Below are 20,189 nucleotides of genomic sequence, written 5' to 3'. Positions count from 1 at the left end.
AAGCAATGCAGCTGACTCTTCAGATAACTACTTTATAGCATACGGATGTTCAGCTGTACTTAAATTTTGCTTAATTTTTATCAAATATTAATATAAATAAGATGAAACTTAGAAATAAGGTAAATCATGCATGTATGTGATTACAAGACCTCAATTAAAATGTTGGAAAGCCAGTAGTCCTTCCAAGAAGATCCATTTTCTTTGTAATTAAATTATTATTTTATGATGCTTTTAGCTTTAGAGAACAGCTTTAGTCAACCCCAAACTTGCTGTTCTCATCCTCATATTTTTTCTTCAATTTCTTTCCCATACAAGGTAATTGTATAATTCAATATTTTTTAAAAATAAATCATTTTTAAATGCTGCTAAATGAAATCATTTTTAAATACTGCAGTTTGTAATTTTATCTCTGACTTTAGGTACAAGAAGGAATGCATCTTTTGATAACTGGTCCCAATGGTTGTGGGAAAAGTTCTCTCTTCAGAATTTTAAGTGGGCTCTGGCCTGTGTATGAAGGAGTCCTTTATAAACCACCTCCTCAACATATGTTCTATATTCCACAAAGGTGAGTAATTTTTTCATATCACAAGAAACAATTTCCTTTTGTTCTTGAATTGTATTGGTTCTTCGGGCTCTTTAGTTTACATATCTTTAAGGACATTTTCATTGAAAGAAGATATTAAGGAAACAGAATTCAGCAATTACAAAGTTTTGTTACTTCCTTAATTATCATAGTCTCTAGAATAATACTACTTCTTTTTATCTTCACATAAGACTGGATGTAATAAATACTCAAAAACTGCAGTTGTTAATCTCAAAGAATAGCAAACTATTCCAAAGAATAATTAGATTGCTTTAGACATGAGATTATCTCTTCTCACAGAAAATATACTACTTGAATACTATATTATATACTACATATATATAATATATACTACTCTCCATCAAGCTGCATATACTCATATATTCTAAAATTATTTGTTTATGTTTCAGAACCTCTGAAAAATATTCTGTATTATGATAGGTTATTAATTAATTATTTTAACTGCCTTAATTATTTTCAGAATGAGTAAAATACAAGCATACAAAAAGAACTGTTTATTCTAAAGTATTTATCCATTTTCCCTCTAACAATTTAGAAGTCTCCAAACACAAAGCTACACACTTGAGAATTTGGAATATTTATTGTTTATAAGAGAAAATGAGGTTTGAAAAAAATAAACTAACTCCTCATGCTCATCTAATCCAGTAATTTCCCCCTGTGATATCACTGTGGGTTAAGTAGACATCCCATGTTGAGTCTGTGGAACCTAATAGAACACACAGGCTGGAAAGATAGTACTAGAGCATTGAGTAAAGCTCTATTGTGTGTCTCTTTTGCCCCATCTTCTTTGTGGAAAGCATAGCTACTAATCTGCCCACCTGTCTAATTTTTGGACCACATAAAGCAGTTTGACAGATGAGGTTTTGCAGATTTATTTTTTCTTTAAAGTAAGACCTCTGGTGGTAGTAGGTAATAATAGGAAGACGTTTAGAGTAGGAAGATAAAGAAATAATGTTGAAAGTGAGCAGTGTATATTTGTATTTCAACTAAAAATAAATAACATCTTGTGAAACAAAAATCATTCTTTCTTTCCATGCTTTAAAGTCCTTTGGGAAGACTTTTGATTCTGGAAGTTAAATTTTACTGCTGAAAGTCTGAGTTTCATACATTAATGTGTTAAGTAGACTTATTTTTTAAATTTAGGGTATAAGACAGGAAAACATACTGTTATATTATATAACTCTATTCTCTTAATGTAAATGCAAGTACATACATGAATTATATTTACAAATTGTAGATTTCACATATAATATGAAAGTTACAGTTCTTTGACATAACTTTGACCTGAATAAAGTATTTCCAAGCAGTGAATAAATTCATCTTTGACTGCAGAGCGAACCAACTATGTTATTTTGCAACAAACATAAATCACTAGGAAACTTTTTCTTAGTTGTGAAATTTATAATTGCCTAAGCAAAAAGGTCAACAACAACCTAGTTAAGGAAAAAAACAAGATGAAAAACAAAAAGTCTATTTTTTAATGCTAAAATGTTTTTAAATTATTAAAGTCATTTAATCTTCATTATATACCTCCTAAAAGTATGAAAATGTAGTGTTTCAAATTTTATAGGACCATTTTCCATGCAAAAAACACAAACTTTATTTAAATGTGTATTTAAACTAAGACTCTAAATGTAGTATTCATTTCATATTCCAAAAGCTACTGATTTTTTCAAGTAAATTTGAAAATTGTGTATGATTTCAGTATTTAAAAGAAAGTTGCTATCAACCTATTTTAAAATATTTGTCATTAAATAACTTTTAACTTCTTCAGCTATTTTTATTAATGAATTTTATAGTCTAAAATTTTTTGCATCAATCTATAGCAAAGGAATATATGTTAACAACTAAAGTTTGGCAGAAAAAAAAATGAAAAGTCAATGTAGAAATGACTTGAATATGAACTTCACAAATGATAAAACAGACCTTTACAGTAATTACCCTGTATTCACTTTTTGTAATAGAAACACTTTTTCATAACTGATAGATCTATGCATTGATTAAATATAAAACTATATTACTTTCATTGGGGAGAATCGGATGAGTTCATGAAAGTAGATTTCTAATAATGTGTAATATACTAAAGAAAAAATGAACTACTAAGAAAAAATACTTCTAATTACATATTAGGCTACTTATTTTGTAACCAAATGTTCACAAAGAATGCTACTATGACTCAGTTCATAAGCTGGAAAATTTGAATTCCTAGGCAGTTATGAAATCACCTCAATATTTTCCCCGCTAATGTCTTTTAATATTTGGCAGGGCTAATAATGATAAGCATATAACTGAAAATTTGGCCGTTAGTTCAAGTACATGAATAAAGTGTCCTGCTATGTAAACTTGTTTCAAAATAGTTTCCCTTCATCCCATCTGCATTATTGATGAGCTATAACTACTGAAGCATTTGATGTTTTAGAAATATTTCATTTAAATTTAGATTAGCCACTCTAACTCTATGGAATGATGTGTGGTAAAATGGCTTTGTTCAGATGATACCTTTTAAACAACATTTTGGCTAGAGATGGAATTTTCTGAGTAATGCGTCTATACTGCTTAACCTGATGACTGAAACTTATTGCTTTCTATTGTCTTAGCTATCCTGACCAAGAGGAAATGTCTTTCACTTGGATACAGATTCTGAATTCTTCTCTCAATTCTTGGTTCACTTTCTCTGTCTTCTCAAGTCCCTAAGGATAGATTGTGCTCCTCTACCCTTGCTTTCACTAATGGTTCATTAGAAGCTCATCTCTGATGTCTTCTGTCTATAGCTACTAAATCCCCCAAAGTCAGCCGTTTGTGTTTTATTTAGTTCACCTGATAACAAAATATTATAATATGGTAATGGTAACCAAAGTGAGAAAATGAAATGTTTTATGGGACTTAGTAGGGGACTCGATAGAGTGAGAAAGAGAAAGGAAAAGAAGGAGGGAAGGAGGAAAATCACAAGATAATTGGTGTTTATTGACCAAATGTAGCAAAATCTTGCCTTCCTTTTTACTACTTTTTTTTTTATTAAATCCTCTAGAGGACTATGTATACACATCCACTGTCTCTCTCCTCAGCAACAGTCTCCAGTTGGGCACCCACCCACCATGGAATTCTATTCCCAATGCTACTCCTCTCACTACATTTCCTTGGTAGAAATATCTTGAGACAGAAATTTTAAACATGATTTTATTACTACTCAAAATGACATGTCCAAATACAAAGTACAACAAGATCTGAAATACATTGAGTCTTTCCACAACCTGTATGAAAGGGTAACTGTTACAAATTTATCTCCATCTATGACTTTGCAGCCTGAGAAGTAAAATGTTAGGAAAGATAAAGAAGAATTGTATTATAAATATTGGATTAAATTGACCAAACATTTTTGGGGGGTGGGGGGAGTGTTCTGGGCATTGAATCTAGGGCCTTATGCATGCTGAGCACATGCTCTAGCACTAAGCTACATCCACAGCAGTGATCAAACATTTTTTTTTAAATGGGAAAAGAAGGTGGAGTGGTGATGTCTGGGATTTTGTGTTTCATATCACAGGGAAATTATTATAAATTGTAATCACACACCCCAGAACTAGTTTTACTACAGCCCGCTGTAAGATAACATGGAAGACAGATGATGATTTGAGAGTTTCTTTTGCTGTGGTGCTCACAACTCAAGAGGCTACAAACAAAAACATGCAAGGGCTGTAGCTCAAGAAAGGCAAGGAATGCAATGTATATTGGAAACAAGGAAGAGCAAAACAGACGTGTGTCATTGACCTAGGTTTCAAAAGTTAGTTAGGATTCTAAAGGTAGTTATGAGTAGCTTCAGTTTGTCCAATGTGTCTGAGTAGGTCAAGAATGCCACAGAGTCAAGGAAGCATGAGAGTTTGGTTTCTGTTATTTGGATACTTTCAAGCAAAACTATTGTATCCAACCCTCCCCTTGACACATCGAGCAGAGGAAAGAAAGTATTTGTCAGACTCATCTTCACAAATGATATGTCATCAGTATTTATTGGAAATAACAATAAAATAATGTCTGTCCTTGAGGTCCTTAAGTGTTGCTAAAATGCTCCTACTAGCTAAGGCTCTTTGATTTACATTTTAAGGTGCCCTAGTGCTTTTTAGCGTTTACCTTTTCCCTAGTCTCCATCTAAAAAGCACCTTTATAAGTAAACCACACAGTCGTACATGCTAAATTTTATAGACTGTTAATGCTTCTTGAAAAGCATAATGAAACATGACAGTGGCTTTTTTCTACAATATTATTTTTTTCTTTTTTGTCAGGAGATATACTAAAATTATAAATAACATTTTATTTACCTGCTCAGTGTTTGCTTACTACTTCATTCACAGGGTCAAATACCTTGTTGCTTAATCTTCTAAATTAAATATAAATACTGTTTTAAAAGTAAAGTAGTTATGAATCACACTTTAAAATTAAATACAAAATAAAATATTATATTTTATTATAGAAGGGATTATAACATTATTAATTGAATTGTATAGCAAATTAAATATAGATAACTTTGTTTCTGACTTCTTATGCATAAATGATAATATTTATTGTATTCTGCACAAGTCCTGCTAAAGAAAGTGTTGTAAATATTTAAATTGAAGTTCAGAGACTTACAGTTACATATCTAAAGACTTGGAATTCGAACCCTATCCCTGAACTGCTTTGTTACTATGTGTCACTGCCTCTTATTTTCAGGTTAATAAAGTTATCATAATAAAACATCTTCCCCTTGGGGCTGGGGATGTGGCTCAAGCTGTAGCGTGCTTGCCTGGCATGCGTGCGGCCCGGGGTTCGATCCTCAGCACCACATACAAACAAAGATGTTGTGTCCGCCGAAAACTAAAAACTAAAAAATAAATAAATAAACATTAAAAAAAAAAACATCTTCCCATGATATAAAAATCCTCCCACTGTGTTTAACCTTAAATATGTTTTCAGATAATCATAATACTTAAAGCTTCTAGCACTGTTCTAACTTTCTGTGGAAGGGCAAAATATTCTTTTATTTATTTAGTTGTAGATGGACACAATACTTTTATTTTTATTTAATTGATTTTATGTGGTGCTAAGGGTAAAACTCAGTGCCCTACACATGCTAGGCAAGTGCACTGCCACTGAGCTACAGCCCCAGCCCCCGAAGGGCATCTTGAACAACGACTGAGCATCTCCAGTTTATTTTTGTTTTTAACTTATAATGAATTAAACAATTTCCGTGTGTTGGTCACTATCGTACACATATTTCATAAGTCTCTCGTTTTCTGTATGGCAAACTATAAGTCAGGTGTCGTATCTCTATTTAATATCTCTATTTAATAGAGGAGAAAACTTAGGTTGAAGTTATCCAACAGATACATGTTGGAGCTAGCATTTGAATTCAGATGTGTTTAACTTTCAAATCACTTTGTCTTGGTTACTTCTAACAATAGCAGTCTCTGAAAAGTGTTGCTCCTATAACTGACCTTGCAAATATCACCCACTAAGGCTATTTGCTTGGTGTGTTTAATATAAAATTAAGCTATTGTTTGGAGGCAGAGGTTCTTACAGTTCTGGGGATAGAGACAATACAAACCAATTTTAACATAAAGCTTAGCATAGATACCAGGCTATTGTTCATATATGTTAATGTGAAGGAACCTATGTATTCTTATATAAAGTGAAACTCCTTTAAATTAAAAAATGAATGTTCAAGTCACTTTCAAATTAGTTTGCGTTTTCTACTCTGTCTTAATCTTCTAAAACTCATTTCTTTATAACATTGTAATAATAAATGTTCCCTTAAGTTTAAATCAAAATTCTTGGAGAGATATGAAACAAGCATGTCTTAGTTTCACAGTACATTATGTATGACATAATCATTATTTACCCTTTAGAGCAACAAAAACAAGAATATTTCATGCCAGGGAGTAAAGACCAAATTTTCTTTCAGGAAGTGCTGTAGAATGGGCAGAACATTTAACTGAATGCCAGAAACACCAACATTGGCATACCTGCACCACATTGCTAATCAGCTTGCACCAAATGAGTTTTATTTAAGAATTCGAAATTCTTTTGGATTGTTTCTGTGTGAATAATAGCCTTCTAAATCCAGGATTTCTCTGGAAGTTTATGTTCTTTAAAAACAATGTTTAATTCACACTTATAAAACCAGGTGATGATTATTAAAGGACCAATAGCACATAAAATCAGGAAGGAGTTAAAAATGACCTAACTTGCCTCCTTTCTCAATGGAAGGACAGAAAGGATATTGTTAAAGTATAGTCAATGAAATCCTTGATTCTCTTCTTTTTGCTTTATATTAAAAATTAGGATATACTAAGGAAAGGGACTTAAGAAAGAATATGGAGGAAGGCTAGTTTGAATATCTTGATCAGGGTATTCCTCTGGGTCTTAAGCTTTTGAAACTTTTGATTCTTAATGAATCTCTAGATGCCAAAACCCAGATAGGGAGCAACTCTTAAGAACAAGGAGTGTGCAGCTATGAGGACAGGATAAAAGAACAGAATGTGGCTCAGTGGTAAAGCACTTGCTTACCACTTGTGAGGCACTGGGTTCAATCCTCAGCACCACATAAAAGTAATAGACAAATAAAGACACTGCATCCGTGTACAACTAAAATATATTTTAAAATAAAATAAAATAAAATAAAGTGATAAGTATTAAAATACTGGTAGCACATGGAATCATGAAGGAAGTTAAAGGACCTAACTTGCTTCCTTTATTGATGGAAGGACTGAAAGGATATTGTACACTGTATAGCTTGAGTGTAAATGTACTATAACTGTGTGGCAAATTTCTGATGAATGAATGATCATCTCCCAGATTTGTTTTCTACTTTCCAATGAGTCTGGCATCTTAGACTAATTATAAACACTGTGATTATTTTGTTGTTTGCACAAGATAGGATGCATAATGCTCTTTATGATGGGTGTGGCTATCACGTAAAATGTCCTTTTATAAGAAAGTGATTTAAGCCATGAAGAAGGCTCAGCAGCACTGCTGTAGGTAATTGACTTCTATTTCTTGCTTTCTATAAATTAGACTAAAAGCAAGTAAATTTTGTATAAATATAGTTGGACAATTGTCTGACAGAATTGTAATTGTATACTTTGGTACCACCTATGTAGTAATTAGTCCTGTTCAGTTTTTATGTCTCTTTTAGCATAAAGTCATCTATAAATGTAAACATGATTTTCTATAGTTTTCTATTCCTTGGAAAAAATCTTAAGGATACTTTTTCATATTTAACTCTTCTCTGAGATAATTTATAAAAAATTATGATGGAAAAAATCTTTTTTATGTAAAAGCTTTCTTGTTTTGCAAGTCAGTTATTAGGTTAAACCATATAGAGTTGCAATTCTTGTAGGTAATATATGAGGGATTTTACATGGTAAACTAGTATAATAATAAATACAGAGCTAACCTTAAAGAAGTGTGCATTCTTAAAAATTTGGCTATACCTTGATACCTTTATGAATATATTTTTATTATCTAAAAAATGCACTCTTAGGAAGCTATGCAATTCCTTACCCTAAACATATAATTTCAGTAATAGCAAATATCTCTTTTCAATAGCAAATATTTATTATTATCAATAGCAAATATTTCTTACTTTTGCTAAATATTTAAGAATAGTTGGCAATCTGTATATGGGGTAAAAATGGGAGCTCATAACCCACTTGAATCAAATTGTGAAATATGATATATCAAGAACTATGTAATGTTTTGAACAGCCAACAATAAAAAATTAAAACAAAAAACAAAAACAAACAAACAAACAAAAAAAAGAATAGTTGGACTTCAGTATTCAGTACTAAAATCTTGTTCTTGCCATGCATGAAAAAATCTGAGGACATTATTGGTCCCAACATGTACATTATATGAATTATTAATAGCTAGGTTTAATGAATTTTAGATTGCGAACTTTTTATTGCTATAGCAACACAGCAGCACTTAGTGGTAAATTATTTTTTAAAATTTAACACATCGTATGCCTTAAGTAAAGTTAGAATTCTTGTGAAATTTTTATCAATATTGTTCCAAACTAAATTTTACAATATTATAAATTTTTTTCTCTGTCATATAGATCTTTCATGTTACATTTTTTCTCTTAGGGTTTTAATTGTTCTCAACTTGGAAGTATTTAGTATTTTTAGATCATCAATCCAAGCAAATAGCTCTAATACATCTTAATGCCCTCCCTTGTTTCTACCTTTGTCTTGAGTAAAGAAAAGTATAAATGCTAATAAATGTTAATATATTTACAAAAAACCCATAAAATATTAGATATTTAAATGTGAACACAAAAAAGTGAGAATGTAATGCAAATTATAAATAAAAATGCCCTGAGACATTTGTAATATATAAAAAGCTATGATCATGGGTAATTGATTTTATCTCAAATGGTTTTACTATTATAGTTAATCATTTTGAATATAAGTGTATATAAAAGAATTATAGACTCCAAAGATAAACAATTATTTTCAATTTTTAAATAACAACCATTATTTAAATTATATTGTGATACTGGTAGACTTATTCCAATATCTTCCTACATGTATAGAGGTGATTATGAGATTTACTTAAATTAAAACTAATTTATGTTTCTTTCATGAATGCTACTAGTTATGAGCAATATGTTATGATTATTTCTTTTGTTGCTTGACTAGGTATGCTACATGATCCCCTTTCTGATGGGCAGAAAAAAAAAACAGCTAGTAACATTCTGACATGGTAATTGATCTACCTGAAATCTTTAGAAGATAATCTGAATAGGTCTATGTATCTAGAAAGGAAAGTTTAGTAAAAGCTATTTAGGTCCTTATCTATTATGTATAACTTTGGTAGAACAAGAGAAACTTGAGCTTGCTCAAAATGTTAATTTCTATGTCTTTGAACTTGAAAGAGAATCAAATGCATGCTAATCATATAACTATTGAAATAGGGTCTTCCATTTCCTTGTGCTTTCAGTTGATTCAATATCATCCTAAAACTTCTTGACAACATTCTAGATAATTCAGTTGTGGCTGTAACTTTATAATAAAATTTAAAAATCATTATATTATTAAAGTAAAAAGGTTCTTAGTTGCTCTGTACCTCACTAAATATATGTAGAATGTATTGTTTTTACCATTTTACATTGTTGTAAAACAATGATTTAGAGAAAAATGAAAATCTAATAAAGTAGTATATGGTAAGTCCTTAAGTATAATTTTATAGTATCATCAACATCTGCATTCATATCAATTTTCAAAATTAACAATTTTCATATTCATATCATTTTATTTAATGGGTCAAATAGCAATCATGTGGGCACACTTGTAGTTCTTTTTTTAGCATCATAAAATGTTTATGATTTGGCATTTTATTGAAATAACATCCTGATCAATAAAAAACAGTAGCTGAAAATTGTGTTTTCTTTTTTGTTTGCTTTTTCATTTTTTAATTTCGGGAGTAGGTAATTAAGACATTATTATTAGACTTTTGAAAACTCAATAAGAATTTAAGCATTACAAAAAATAATTAAATCATTCTGCTTTGTCTTGAAGTTAAGAGACCTCATGAGAAAAATTTCCATTACTGTTCATCAAAGAAAACTAATTTCAAAAGGCCTAAAGAAATCATAAGTAATATTAAATTGGTCCTTTAAAGAAGTCACAATGACTTGCTCCTCCAAATTCCTATTACAAAGAAAGCACTTGGCAACCTAGTGCATTTTGATACCTTTGAGGCCTCATAAAGTGCTCCAGTGAAATAAATGTTGCTGCAGTTACTAAAAGGAATGTTTCTAGTAAACTTGATGTACTCTCTTGAGTATTTAACAAAACATAGTCTTTAAAATCTACATAGCTAGGTATTTATTATTAATCCTATTGAGTATAGTAAAATTTTACTACGTGATATAAACCATTAGTCTCCTAGTCTCCTATCTGATGGAATAGAAATTATTTTGCTTTCTTACAAATCTTGTTTTTATTTCTTTCTTTCTTTTGTTTTTTTTTTTTGTTTTTTTGTTTGTTTGTTTTTGTTTGTTTGTTTGCTATGCTAGAGAACAAACCCAGGGCCTTACCTTGCACATGCTAAGCCAGTGCTCAACTGTTAAGCTATATACTAAGCCCACTCCTTTTTAAGATGTTTCATTTTCACCCAAGCAGAATAAAGCAGAAATGAACTGTTTCTATTATATTTAGTTATTTTTTTCCTTGTACCTGTACTGTACTATATGATTTAATCACATTGCTTCATTAAGCATGGTTAGCAAAAGAAAACACTGCTTCATTAAGTCCTTATAACAAACAGAATGAAAGAAGTTGCTTTACAAAAGAGGTCCTTTTTGCTCAGAATTTGTGTCACTGTACCAGTAAGTGGTGAGATTAGAATTCTATCCCAGAACCATCTCTATAAAGCCCATTATCACAACCGTGATTCTATTCCATCTTCACTAAAATGTAGATGTAAAATATGATTTGATCACATACTAATTAATCAAGTTTTATGAGAGAGGCCTGTAGAAGCACTTTTGGAGTGGGTGCTCACTAGGTTTTGATTATTGCCGTCTTGTGTATTGTATCATGACTGCTATTTGGACTAATGTCTGGGGTGTATGCTAAAGTGGAAGAATAGCTTTATGGTTTATGTTAAATTGAAGAAGGCAACCAAAGTACTCTTTCCTAAGGTTTTTATATGTTTCTTCTCCTGAGTAGCCTTAGAGTACCTACTAAAAACTGATCACTGGCCCTGGTGATTAATTTCTATTTTATGCTATTATTATCATATATTAAGCCAATGTCACATTTATGAATACTTAAGCTTCTAAATATTTTTAAAAGTATGGTTAGACTAGAGAGGGAAAGATAAAAAATAGGGTAAGAAGGGAAGTCATACAGAGATATGATAGAAGAAATGTACCTAGAAATGGTTTAGCCACTTGGAAAAAATAATCTGCCAATTCCTCAAAAAGTTTATGTTTCAGCAATTCAATTCATTGGTATATACCAAATATTTGTAACACCAAAAAGTGTAAATAATGAAATATTTATCAGTGGTTGAATGGATTAATCAAATGTGACACATCCATACAATAGAATATTATGTAGCCTTTAAAAAGAATGGGGTACTATTAACACCATAGATGAACCTGATAATACTATACTGATAGGAAGAATGAAGTTACAAGAGAACATATACTGTATGATTTTATATATTTAAAATATCCATAATAGGCAAATCCATGAAGATAGAAAATACATCTTCTGTTTCCAGGGACCGAAAGGTGGTGGGAATGAACAGTGTATTTGGGTATTGAATTTGGGGAGAGGACAATGTTCTTGAATTAGTGATGAAAACCACTTGAGCTTATGAATATATTAAAAACACTGAATTATACACTTTCAAAGTATGAATTTTTGATGCATTAATTTTGTCAGTTAAAACAAAAATATGTAATCAGAGTTTCTTTGTATTTATAAAGATCTTATTTGTATGTACTTATATAGTATAGTTTAAATTATAAAAATTTTGAATTATAAATAATAAATATATTATAAAATAACCATGTACTATCTATCACCAACTAAATGGTTCTCATACTATGAAAAAAATAGGTAGACATTTGATATACAAAGTGTATTTTATATTCTAAAACCTTTCTTTCCAGACATGGACACATATATACAATATATGCTTTATTCTGTTTTTTTTTTTAAAGTAAGTTGCAAAACAAATAATCAAACAGAAAAGTAAATCGTAATGTTCATAAACCACCCCTAAATACTTTAGGGTATATTTTCAATGGTCAAAGATATTCTCGAACATAACTTTGTTACAATGATCAAATTTAGGAAATTCAACACTTATATAATATTAACATCTAAAATATAGTCCATATTCAAAGTTTCATTATACGGTTTTTTATAGTAACATGCTTTTCTGAACCCAGTATCATTTAGTTGCCATGTGGCTTTAGTTTTTTTAATCTCAAAGATTTCCTTAGTATTTCTATTTTTTTCTCATGATATGGATATTTTTAGAGAGTACAGAACTGTTGTTATTTTTAAGACAATTTGGATTCATCTGATAATTTCCACATATGATTCAGGTTATGCATTTTTTTTCAGGAATACCACCTGTTTTAGTTTCCAAGAGCAACTATAACAAATTACCAAAAACTTGGTGATTTGAAACAAGAGAAATTTATTTTCTTACATATTTGGAGGCCACAAGTCAAAGTATTGACAATTTCCACACTTTCTGAGGCCTCTAGGGGAATATTATTTCCTCCCTCTCAGCTCCTTGTGGTGCTAACTCTTCTTGGTTTATAGCAGCATAACTGGAATATCTGCCTCCTCCTTCATAAGGCCTCTTTTTTTCTTTCCTGTGTTTCTCCACTTTTTATGTGGGCATTTATTGAACTTAGGGTTCATCTAATTAATCTAGAATGATTCTATATCAAGATTCTTCACTTAATTACATCTGCTAAGACCACACTATCCCTATTTATAGATGGTGTGATCCTATACTTGAAAGATCCTAAAAGTTCTACCACAGAATTTCAAGAGCTGGTAAACTCAGCAAAGTAGCAGGATACAAAAATCAATGTATAAAAACATACACTAGCTTTTCTATACAGCAATAATTAACCACTAAGAAAGAAATCAGGAAGACAATTTCATGAACAACAGCTTTAAAAATATAACTTAGGAATCAATCTAGCCAAAGAGGTGAAAGATCTCTACAAGAAAAATTATAGAACACTTAAAAAAGTCAAATAAGACATCAGATATAGAAAAACTTCCCATGTTCATGGATAAACAGATGAATGGAACATGGATAAGCAGACTATTGTTAAAATGCCACCCTCCCCAAAGCAACACACAGATTCAATGTGATCCCCATCAAAACATCTATGATAGGGGCCAGGTTTGTAGCATAGTGGTAGAGGGCTTGCCTAGAGCACTTGCCTAGCATGCATGAGGCACTGGGTTTGATCCCTAACACCACCTAAAAATAGAAACAAACAAAATAAAGGAATTGTGTCCATCTCCAATATATACATAGTGGTCTTCACAGAACTAGAAAAAAATCAATCTAAAATTCATATGGAAGAACAAAAGACCCATAAGAACCAAAGCAATTCTGAGCAAAAAGAGCAATGCTGGAAGAAGCATCACAATACCCAACTTCAAATTACACTAGAGAACCATAATAACAAAAACAGCCTAGTTCTAACAGAAAAAGAGACATAAACCAATAGAATAGAATAGAAGACACAGGGACAAACCCACACAGCTAGTCATTGATTCTTGACAATGGTACCAAAAACTTATGTTGAAGAAAAGATAGCCTCTTCAACAAATGGCGCTGGGAAAACTGGATATTCATCTGTAGAAGAATAAAACCAAGTCCTTGTTTCTCACCCTGCACAAAAGTCAATTCAAAACGGATCAAATATCTAATGCAAGACCAGAAATGTTACAACTATTAGAATAAAACATAAGGGAAGCACTTCAACATGTTGTCATAGGCAATGACTAGCGGAATAAGACTTCTGTAGCTCAAGAAACAAAATCAAGAATCAATAAATGGGGTAGCACCACATGAAAAAAAAACTTCTGCAAAGAAACAACAATGAAAAGACAGTCAACAGAATGGGAGAAAAATCAGTCTTCTGACAGAAGACTAAAATCCAGAATATATTAAAAAACTCAAAAAACTTAACATCAGAAAGCAAATAATACATCCAACAAATGTGAAAGCAAACTGAACAGAAACTTCTCAAAAGAAGAAATACTAATGGCAAACAACTATATGAAAAAATGTTCAACACCTTTATCCATCAGGGAAATGCAAATCAAAACTTCAATGAGATTCTATCTCACTCTGGTCAGAATGGCAATCATCAAAAATACAAACAATAATAAATTCTGTCAAGGATGCCGAGAAAAAGGAACTCTTATATACTGTCAAGAGCTTTGTAATGTTTTGAACAACCAATAAAAAATAAAATAAAATAAAATAAAAAATATACTGTTGGTAGAGATATAAATTAATACAGCTATTATGGAAATCAGTATGAACTAAAAATTGAACTACCATGTGATCCAAGTATACCACTCCTTGGTAGTCATCCAAAAGAATTAAAGTCAGCATACTTTAGAGATACATGCATGCCCATGTTTATTGCAGCACAATTCACAATAGTCAAGTTATGGAATCAGATGAATCCACAAATGGGTGGAAAAAAATCCACAATGGAGTTTTGGTCAGCCTTAAGGAACAATGAAAGTATATAATTTGCAGGAAAATAACTGGAACTTTAGAGCATCATGCTAAGTGAAATAAACCAAACACAGAAAGATAAAAAAAAATCATGTTTTCTCTCATATTTGGAAGCTATAGGGGGAAAAAGGGAATGTCATGAAAGCAGAAGAGAAATCCCTCACTAAGGTAGAGGAAGGTAAACAGGGGAAGGATGGAGGAGAGGGCTAAGGGAAAGTACTGGGGAGTAATATTGACCAAACTATACTATATGCATGTGCAAAATATGCCACAATGAAACCCGTTATTCTGTATTAATTAATATGCACCAATAAAAATATTTAATTAATTGCTATAAAACTAACAACTGCTATTCACTACCAGAGGATTTTCATTATTTGAAATATTCTGACTATATTTAATATATTTTAGATTTATTACTTTCATTTTATAATCTATATATCAACGCATGTGAAATAAAATGAAATTTCTTACAGGAAAAAAGAAAAGCTGTTTGTAAATTAGGTTACTGATTACAGACAGTGGGGTTAGGAGTAAGACATATGTTTCTGGGTCCACAATGAAATTCAATACATTACCTAAATAATGTTGCATCCTTCTCAAAGGATGTTCAGATATGGATGGAGCTAGGAAATTATTGTTGTTTTTTAATATCATAAATTCATACCAATACTCTAATTCTAACATTAATCTCTTCTCACCTTGTACATTCCATATTTCTGTCTTCCTTCTTCCATAGTGAGAATTCCAGCTCCTAACAATATCAAAGTATTTTATTTGATCAATCCTACAATATACATGAAACAGTTTCAGAATTGCTGTACCTATATTGTTACCAAAAATAAGTTTGCCAAATGAGGTTCAACATTTCTTTTTCTTTTTTCTTTTGCCTTTGATATTATGGAGCTAAATTCAAAAGTTGTTTAATTTATCTCTACTCCTACATTCTCCTCTTTGGGTTATATCATCCATTTGATACATTGTTCAGTTAATTTGTTTCTGTTTGTATTCTATTTTAGGATTTCTTCCTTCATTGCTGTTGGTTTAATTTTATTATCAAATAATAAAATTTTAACATGATTCTACAAAACTATATTAAAAGGATACTTAGAGAGGCCATTTCCTTCCTTGTCCATCTTCCTTGATCAGTTCACCTCCTTAAGTAACCGATTTCTGGTTTATTCTTCCTGTATATCCTTTTTGGAGTTATAACAAGAAATGTGTATATTTTGTTTTGCTTTTTAATTCTTTTTGACATAGAATGTAATATACTATATTTCAGTGGTTCTCTACCGGAGATGATTTTGTCCATGAAGGGACTTTTGGCAGTATCAGGAGATATATATATATATATATATATATATATATTTTTTTTTTTTTTTAATTACCACTGAAGGGGGTGCTACTGACATCTAGTGGGTAGAAAACAGGTATACTGCTACAATATATAGGACAACCTTTGACAATAAAGAATTTTCTGGTTCAGTATATTGATACTGCTATTTAGAAATCCTGCTTTATGTCCATTTTTGCATTTTCCTTTTAAATATTAGCATAGAAATAACTTTATTATCTTTATAGAGATCTTCCTCATCCTTTTTTATAACTGTGTGGTAGATATACTATAGTTTATTCAAACAATCTATGGGTATTTGTTTTTAAAATAATATTGTAATGGATAATTTTATGCATTTTTTACTTCTAGTATTTCTAGAAATATATCCTCAGAATAAATATCCAGAAATGGGTCAGAGGGCAAATAATATGTCAGTTTGCCAGATCTCCTCCAAAGGGATTCTACCATTTTGCATTTTCACCATAGTATCAGAACATCTATTTCCTCATAGAGTCATAGCAGAGTGACTTATCAAGCTGTTGAATTTTTGCCAGTGTGATCAGCAAAAAATGCAGCAACATTTTAATTTGCATTTCTCTAAGAATGACATTTTTTTCATTTTGTTTACATTGCTAAGTCAAACAAAACCCCAACTTTTATAATGTTTAGAACAAATAATTGTAGGTGAAGTACAGAAGAAATCTTTGTCAAATACAATTGAGTAAAGAACATATATCCCTGCTGAAAATGTCAAATGATTTTTTGTCAAAGTTTTTCTTGTGTTTATGTCTCAATAAGTTTTTACATACACACAACAGGGCATTATTTTGCAGTGCCTGAGAGACAAGTGCTTATCTTCAGGTAACAAATATAATATCGAGTTTAAAGTCAACTCTGTTGTTTTTAGATCAACATTATGGCACCCTGAGTACACTAAAGTGATTTTACACTAGGATCCTGTGTGCTTGGTGTTTTACAGGCCGTATATGTCCCTTGGAAGTCTTCGAGATCAAGTCATTTATCCTGATTCAGTGGATGATATGCATGCTAAAGGTTATACAGATCAAGATTTGGAATGTATTCTACATAACGTCCATCTCTATCACATAGTTCAAAGAGAAGGAGGTAGAATCTATCAATTTTTAATGCTTCTACTTCATTTAAAAATAAACTTGGCTATGTAATTAATTTATGGTTTATCTAAATGCATGCTATTATTGGAACATAATAAACACATAGTTTATTGCTTTTCCATTACTGACACTCCCTCTTCTGCCTGAGTTATGTTTAACATAGCATGCTAAGCTTTTATCAGATTTTAGTGTCACTACAGCTAGTATTTTAAAAAGTTTTTGTCTTTTATATTTAAATGTATAAGTGTTCCTGAGGTTGTTGCCATTCTTCATTTATGTAAAGTCTATGACAGAAATATTGGTCTGCCAACCTCTCAGCTTACATTAAATTTAATTACTAAAATAAACCAGAATTCCAGGTTTAATTTTGCAATGATTTTATGATATGTTTCACACCCCATCTACATTTTTAGAATAAACGGTATAGTATGTGATTGAGAATATGGACTTTGAACTCAAGAGAGTTTGACAATCAAATCCTGATAGTTAGCACTACTTTCTGTATCTTAAACTGTAAAAATGGATAAATATTTTTTTGGTAAAGTTTTAGTGAAGATTAAATAAAAATAATTAAACATATATATATAAAGCATGTAGCATAACAAAAATTAATAGGAAATGGTGATATAGCAGTTTTAATGTTGATGCTCATGATATTTTATCTTTGTGTGATGGTATTTTAGCAACTTCACATGTTATTTCATTTGATCCTAATAATAAGCAAATTAATCAGGCAAGACAGACTCCTTTTTTTTAGATTTTTTTTTTTAGTTGTAGTTGGCCACAATACCTTTATTTTGTTTATTTTTATGTGGTGTTAAGGATCAAAACTAGGGCCTTGAATGTGCTAGGCAAGTGCTCTACTCCTGAGCCACAACCCCAGCCTACTTATTTTTATGGGGTTGCATTTTTTACTACAAAGGGAAATCAGATTTTCTTTTTGTTTCATGAGGTCAACTCCTTCTTGATGATAAAATATTGTGGCAGAGTAAATGATACATATTTGTCTTGGGCAAGTTATTTTGAGTGGGTTTGAAATCCAATGAGCCAGACAGAAGCTTAAAATAGGGAATATTATATTCTTTTAAAAATTGTGACTACATCCTAAAATTATTTTAAGGCTATTGTAAGCCTACATTCCAACAGTTGCATAATTTAGGCATGTAATAATTTTTGTGTCTTTTCTCTATTAAAGAAAAACAGAAGAAAGTTCCAACCTTAATATACAATAGTAATTGTTATGATTTATTAAGTATTTATTATGCGGTATATACCATTTAAGCAAATATATATACATAAATATATATACATTTATCATTTTATTTAATATTCATAAAGAATTCGATGATGTAGGCTTTATATTCTCATTTTATAGATTAATCTTTTTAATAACTTACTTAGGATCTCCCTGTAAATATGGAGCAAGAATTCAAACACAGACTTGAAATTGTGTTCACTGCTAGGGTATGCTTCTAGGCTATGCTACCTACTAGCTTTTTAGATACTTATAAGAACAATTATATCCTTACATGTAAGAATTTTTCAAGAAAAATTGTTTTCCTTTCTTAATCCTTAAACATGATACATTTGAATAAAGCAGAAAAATAACTTTCAAGTATATCACTTACTTTAGAAGAAGCCTGTGGAAGTTCTATTTAGACTAGCTAATCCTTTGCTTAGTAAAGGATGGAACTAAGAACTCCATGCCATTCTATCAAACAAGTTACAAAGTAGGAAAGAATAGAAGTAGTAACAAAAGGATATGAACTGAAGAAATTTGTGCATCTCTAGGAAACAGGAAAATAATTTTCTTCTTAGTTGGTTTAGTCTCAATAAACTCACATCAGAGGCCTTAGGACCCAGAGTTCTGACTTATGTGTTATGTGATGATGCAGTATTACCTGTAAAACCTTTTGGCTTAGCAGAACAAAAGACATAATTTATTAAAATATGTAAAAGTTAATGTTTCCTTTTACCCAAATACGTTTCTGTTGTGCCTTGTTCTTGGTAGTCAGGGGGAATACTATTTTAAGCCCAAAATATTTATTCACTGTGTAGCAATCTAAATTGATTTGTTCAAACCATCACTTACATTTCATAAGTAATATAAAATTCAGCATGGGGAAAGCACTGAAAATCACATGAAACATATTATATTATATATTATTATTTCAATAAGTTCCAGAAGAAAGAGCTATTACTCAGATGGCATTTTGAGAATTTTTTCCTAATATAAAATTAAAAGGATGTATTTTTAAATATATACAACTTCTGGAAGTTTACCCAAGGAAATGAATAGTGGTCCTCTGAAGTAAAATTTAGTGTTGGTGGAAAATTAGGAAGTCTTTTCATGCCAGACACTTTTACATTGATTATTTTTAATGTATTACTGTCATTATATTTCTTTTTTTAATTTTTAGAATAGGTAATCTTTCACATTATTCAAAATTAAAAAGTATTAAAAATGCATTCTGAAAAATTCTTCCTGTTTCTGTTCCCTTCCATCTAGTTAATAGGTAACCACTGGTTTGGTTTCTTATTTACCATTTTAGGCTTTTTTAAAAGTGCAGTGGACTTTGCAATGATAAACTTTAAAAGAAAAAGACATTAATAAGCATAAAGATGCATTTTATGTTTAACAATTAACATATTTTCTATCAAAGATTCTGAATTTTTTTGTGTTAAAAGAAAAACACATATTCTCCTTCTGATCAGCAAAGAATCAAATACTCATTCTAATAATTTGGTTTTTTAGATACCTACATAAAAAAATGAATATTCTGTTTTCTTTCCCTTTAACCAAGTTCATTTAGAAATTTTAATCATGATGAAAATT

The 20,189-nt window shown here is 30.7% G+C and overlaps 1 protein-coding gene across 1 annotated transcript in view; it reads left to right on the top strand.

The window, feature by feature from the left end:
• Abcd2 (ATP binding cassette subfamily D member 2) overlaps positions 1-20,189 on the top strand; it is a 56,552-nt gene that overhangs the window by 16,255 nt on the left and 20,108 nt on the right. The window contains exons 6-7 of the mRNA XM_046436366.2: positions 420-565; positions 17,200-17,345. Of these exons, the coding sequence (XP_046292322.1) occupies positions 420-565; positions 17,200-17,345 (292 nt within the window). The remainder of the gene's footprint in view (positions 1-419; positions 566-17,199; positions 17,346-20,189) is intronic.

This window comes from Marmota monax, unplaced genomic scaffold (assembly GCF_021218885.2).
Source record: "Marmota monax isolate L192 unplaced genomic scaffold, Marmota_monax_Labrador192_F-V1.1 WCK01_AAM20220418_F8-fsc00012, whole genome shotgun sequence".
In the NCBI taxonomy this organism is placed as follows: Eukaryota; Metazoa; Chordata; class Mammalia; order Rodentia; family Sciuridae; genus Marmota; species Marmota monax.
This window is presented reverse-complemented; position numbering and strand designations above follow the sequence as displayed.